Raw genomic sequence first — 6000 nt, 5'->3', positions numbered from 1 at the left:
CCCAGGGATAGAGCTGAGGTCAGATTCATCCAAGGGTTGAGAAAGGTACCTGACGAGTCAGAGCCTCAGAAAATCATAAAGTGATCTAAATCCTGACCACAAACAAATGTAAATCAGAGACTGAGGGCCATGTAACTGCCTGTATCACTCCCATGCCCCTGGTCAGAGATGACACCCTCAAGGGACCCCTAAGGGCCTTTGTATTAGTTCCTGGAATCCTCTCCTAAGTTTGAGGTTCCATCTGAACCAGAAGGACACATGAGGAAATGAGAGCTCGAGAGCCAAGCTGTCTGCTGAGTGAGCAGGCCACCCTGCCTCTGCTGAGCACAAAGCACCCCAAAGCCCACTGTAAAGCCCTGTTCTAAGACCGCCCAGACACGTCCCCTCCGAGTATTGCTCACATTTCCTAACAGACCAGCACACTGTCTGATAGTAAAGAAGTAAACTATCTTGTCTCTTCTGCATGAATATAATTCCAAATCAAAGTGGAATTGCATTTTTCTCCTATATTCATAAAATAAGTTTGATCAAATGTTCTCATAGTTTCCTGCGTTTCTTTTTTAATATGACATTTTCTTCATATCACAGCTTTAGTACTTGCCTTAATAGGGCAAAATGGTAGTAATTTCTGTACTTATTTCAGGGACAAATGTACAATGTGATTTTTTTAAACATTAATTTAAAGCAAATTTGCTATGCATTTTTATTCAGTCTTGAGCCTAAAGTGAAGCTTGTACTTACGCAAGCAGTAAGATGAATGCCTGGATTTCAGTAAAACAGTAAAAAAAAAAAAAAAACTAATTAAAAGTTAAGTAGATGGGGATTTAATCTCTTCAATTTAAAATCCCTTAGCTTAGATCTCTCATTAGAAGGGCTTCATAAAAACAAGCTGTAAACATTGTCCATAATTAAACACGAATATATGATCTATGAAAAAACTTGGCCCTCAGGCCATATATATTTAAATATACAAAATTCCATTTGTATTTGATTCTCTTGCTATTAGCTCCATCCTCCAGTGAAACGCATTTGTGTGTACAACTATCTTGTTCCTATACCTCCACCAGGGATCATATTAAAAAATGCTTCTTCCCATAAACTGTGAAGTATTAATTGATAAGCCACAGGGAACTTGCACTACAGCATGTCCTTACCAATTCATAGTTTATGGGACTGAATTATTCATCGGAATCTTTTTACATGATGTCATTGCAACCCAAGAGCTAAGAGCTGTCAGAGCACCTACAGGATAGTGATGGAGAAAAGAGAATTTTACTTATAAACCAAATAATCACCTCAACTTAATCCTTGTACTTCCCATACTCAATAATGGAAGCTTACTCTTCAAGCCCTATCATTTCTGAACATGGAAGGTATTCATGCACACCCAAAATGGTCTAAATTAAGCTGCAATTCTGTGAGGTAGGAAAAAACGCCTGGTTTGGGAGTCAGAAACTGTGAGCCTCAGTTGTACTTTACTTCTCTAGAATCATTTCTATAAATTCTAAAATGAGGGTTTGGATTAGTGAAGGGTTAAGATTTCTTTCAGCTGTAACATTTCATTAGGATTCTATAATGGTTAGAAAGTGTAAAGAGAGCAGCTGGTCTATTCTGATGCATGATAGAAATAAGAAAAAGAAAATATGATTTGCAATATTCAAGTAAATGATGCGTAATCTTCTCCCCACCCCCAAGCCTTTTGGTTCCCTTCCTGTCAGGTTTGGTATACGAAATTTTTGATACTTAAAACAGCTGCAGTTTGTAATTAGAACAATTACCTGCTGGAGGGGTAAGAACATACAAACAAAATACAGGGACTCATCTCACCTCATGTATTCTAAAAACAAGAATTCTGAACAATGCAAGAATTTTTAAGCACTACCCACTTGGGATGTTTTGAACTAATTAGTCATTTAGGTAATACTTTTAAAGTGTTATTCTACTTTGTGTTAAAAGAAGAATTAAGCCTGATGTGGTGGTGCATGCCTGTAGTACCAGCTACTTGGGAGGCTGAGGTGGGAGGATCACTTGAGCCCAGGAATTTGAGTCCAGCCTGGGCAACATAGTCAGATCCTGTCCCTCAATAAAAAAGTGCAATTAACCATAATTAAAATGTTCTACACAAGAAATCTTACTATAGCAGAACTTTATACCATAACATCCTCAAACATAATAGTTCTAAAACCAAATACCTTATAATTCTTCCCTCTCCTTTCTGTATTCCCTCTGAAGAGGAAGGGGTGGTGCTTATTTAGCATCTGGTTCATGGTCTGTGGATATCCTTAATGGCTGGCTTTGAATCATTTTCAAGGAGTCTGCCTTCTTGGCCTGGTATGGTAGCTCACACCTGTAATCCCAGCACTTTGGGAGGCTGAGGTGGGTGGATCACTTAGGAGTCTGAGACCAGCCTGGGCAACATGGAAAAACACTGTCTCTACTAAAAACAGAAAAATTAGCTGGGCGTTGTGGTGCATGCCTGTAGTCCCAGCTACTCGGGAGGCTGAGGTGGGAGGATCACCTGAACCTGGGATGTGGAGGTTGCAGTGAGTTGAGATCGCACCATGCCACTGCACTCCAGCCTGGGTCACAGAGCAAGACCCTGTCTCAAAAAAAAAGAGATTTCTGCCTTCCTTTTATTTCATTTTTATTTCAGAAGAATTACAGAATTAACTGGAACTAAGTCTAGCTTTTGTTTTTCTTCTTCTCTTTAGCAAGTTCCTTAGTTCCTTCAGTCTTTCTGCTATGTGAGCAGGGTGTTTATAAAGACAGATGATTTAAAGATGACTGAAGACAGATGTTAAATTTGAACGGTTTCTTACTTCCCTAGTTTCACAAGTTAGGGTCTTAGAAGTTGCCAAGCAGTACTAGGTTGCTCCTCTAGGACCGAGGTGAGTTAATGCACAGCCTTGTACTTGCTAAGGGGGAGGGGAGAGAGACTTGGGGATCTGCATATGGGTGTGTCATGGCGTACACAGGTGCAGAGAGGAGCAGGGCCCAGTGTTGCCCAGCTTTCCTGAACCATACTTCACCACCTTGGCTAATAAGAGCCACTTGCACTCTGTCCAGAAAAACACAAAAGTATATATACTTAGCTGACAATGAACGTACAATTTCAAGTGAGGAAAAACAAGAAGAGGGGCTGGAGGAAGCTGAGAATAATAAAGGTATAGTAGTATTCTTGACTTTTTGGGAAAAGGGTTGGTTTTTCTGTGTGAGGGGAATGATGTAAATATGAATAGTGGTGATACCATACTCCCACTGCAGCGTATTTTATGTCACGGTGAAATCTGTTTCTGAGAGCTACCCAATGTGGAACTCTTATTTTTTAAAAAGCTATCGTCTATAGAAAGAAGATAGGTACTGGCAAAACACTGCCCTCTCAAATACACTGACTCCACAGAGAATGGAGTATTTTACAACCTAAGCTGAAACACAGGATGTAATTCAGAAATCATTCCACAGGGCTGAGTTTCAATGTGATAAATTATTATTTTTAAACTAGGGTCACTGAATAAAATCTAACCCTGGTAAATAATGGTTGGCTCTGGACGTTACATCTCATGCCACCATAAACAGGCAGAAGACACAGTATGTCTATGTGACTTGTCATTTCATTTGTAACAAAGTGCTAGATCCTAATGGAATTACATTTTTCATACAATATTTAATGTAATTACACTAAACATTTAGTCACCCTCACATAATTATTTAAGGGCCTAGTAGATGAAATTGTATTTCACAGAAACAAGGATAAGTTGAGATGGAGACACAGTGCCTATGCTCGGAAGTCACTGGAAAGCACCTGATCACCATAGTAAAGATGGCCAAGGGCTTCTGACCTGATTAAAATAAGGAGTCATATAAGAAATGGCTTTATTAGAAAAAATGTAGTGTACACATGGCTAATTTCTATCATCGATATACCTCTTGGCTATTTTATCATTAAAACTGGATACAGGGTTTGAACTTCTTTAGAAGTTAGTGGCATATCTTCCTATTCTGATTATGTGACTTAGGGAAGGCGTTATCCTCATGTGATAGACACCCTTTATTTCTTTTCATAATTACAAGTAATCAGTAGTTTAGCACTGGCACAAAACAGAGAGAGTATTACTTAGGTAGTGCTTTACGTGTAAGAAGTCACACTTCCAACCCCAGAATCAGGCACAGGTATGCCATCTGTAGAGTTTTAAAATCCCCTATTATCACTCAAGTCTCCCATTATTATTATTATTACCTAGTAGTAATTAAATTAATGTGATAATCTGTAACCTAACAAAACCTCTGAATGAAGTTTCTTTCTTCTCCCTCTTTTCCTGTTAGATGTGCAATTCCGAGCAAATGTGCAGTGTGCAGTATTGATTTCCAGCCTCCTTTTAAACTCCTTCAAGTCTGTGCTATTAAACGGAGACAACCACATCAAGATAGAGTCTGTCATAGGATTCCCTGAAGCATAGAATGAGGAGGAGACTGAGCAAACACGACCCGGGAAGGCACCAGTTGAACCAAGACAACTCTGTAAGACAAAAAACATGCAGTTTTAAACATTCATGTATCACCAGCAGACCACCACCTGTATGCCGGAAGGGATCTGCTCTGCATTAAAAAGTACTTATAATAAATGCATCCTGGAAGGCCTAGAAACTGACTTTCAATAAACAGTGACAATCTGGAGACTAAGTGATGTGTGTAATATATGACGGGGCTTCCATGTGGAGTATTTTTAATCAATATTGTTCATAACTTTTCTTCATCAATTTAATCCACCTTGACTTTGGTTACAAAATAAATTACTTCAAAGAAAAAAATCAATCACCTTTAAATGTTAGTTTGATAATTATTTTTTAAGTACCCTCTATTACATCACTCTTGTCCCTGTTTATAAACAGCTGATGGATTAAAAAGACAAATATGAAAATCACCTGAATTTTGGGATAACACTTGTATATATTTTGGATAGAAATATCTATTTCTCAGCAAAAACATTAAGTAGAAATCACCGTAAAATAGATTAGAAAATATATTTTAAAATAAAACATACAAAAAATCAATCATAATTCTGCCCCCAAAGAGATCACTGTGAATATTTTGGCTTATTTCTTTCTAGTCTTCTTCTATACCAGCATGAATGGTTATGTATGATGCCAATTACTGGAAAACCTATAGGCATCATCTGAATGGGCAATTCTGTTGTTGTTTGATTTAATGTGTCAAGAACACGGTTCTTCAGAAATGCTCTCATGAATTCAGGACTCTCCAACAAGACAATCTTGAGCCATTTGCTACCAACACACACTGACCACTGTGGCTGCCTCTAGCTGCTTCCTGGAGCTCCAGGGACCCTAGGGCTGTGCATCTGTTCAGCCTTCCTCCACCCCAATCCCATCTGCCAGTTAATCCCAAGGCTCTGAAGTGAATAGCTCCTTGGCATAAAGAGGTTGGTAAAGGTGGTGGGGACAACGTTTCTAGTTTAATATCCATTCAGCAGTTTCAATTAAAAAAAAATAAGCGAGGAAAATAAGCTCCTTGGTGCCTTTTTTCTTTTTTGGTCACTGTTATGGGTTTATATTTTCCCTTTGTACTTCTACAAAATGCTAATTCTGCCTTAATCTTCAAAAGTCATCCTAAAGATTTCCACACTGCTGCTTTAGTTTAATCCATAATTCATATGGCTAAAGGAGCAATTTATGCTCAGGAATGGAAATCAGAAGACTGACTGGCAAGAAGAGGTGCTACAATACCTTTTTTTCTGTAATATGCTCACAAATATAGCCTCCCCACCTCTCAATTACTATGTTTTAAAAGTCAGACATGCTATTCTATAGTATGTAACAAAGACATGTATTTCAATGGTATTTTTATGTAAAGCTGTTTTCTCTGCTTTACTTGGATTGAACATAGTCTAAATACTCAGAGAAGCTGTGATCTATGAGATCTTGTCTTCATTCTCATGTTTCCTGAAATGACACACTGGGCATTTTCTGCTTTTATGTTGACTAT

At 38.3% G+C, this 6000-nt stretch overlaps 1 protein-coding gene and 1 long non-coding RNA gene across 2 annotated transcripts in view; one reads left to right on the top strand and one right to left on the bottom strand.

The window, feature by feature from the left end:
- Positions 1-2276: 2276 nt before the first annotated feature.
- Positions 2277-4677, top strand: LOC111544309. Its single transcript, XR_002732109.3, has 2 exons — positions 2277-2888; positions 4324-4677. It is a non-coding gene; the product is annotated as an uncharacterized LOC111544309 (long non-coding RNA).
- The window catches only part of SLC49A4 (solute carrier family 49 member 4), an 87281-nt gene continuing 83908 nt past the window's right edge, over positions 2628-6000 (bottom strand). The window contains exon 9 of the mRNA XM_023214758.3: positions 2628-4516. Coding sequence (XP_023070526.1) covers positions 4401-4516 — 116 coding nt within the window. The 3' untranslated portion in view covers positions 2628-4400. The remainder of the gene's footprint in view (positions 4517-6000) is intronic.

The sequence above is a fragment of the Piliocolobus tephrosceles genome, chromosome 2 (assembly GCF_002776525.5).
Source record: "Piliocolobus tephrosceles isolate RC106 chromosome 2, ASM277652v3, whole genome shotgun sequence".
In the NCBI taxonomy this organism is placed as follows: domain Eukaryota; kingdom Metazoa; phylum Chordata; class Mammalia; order Primates; family Cercopithecidae; genus Piliocolobus; species Piliocolobus tephrosceles.
The sequence above is the reverse complement of the archived record's forward strand: the minus strand, read 5'-3'. Positions and strand labels throughout refer to the sequence as shown.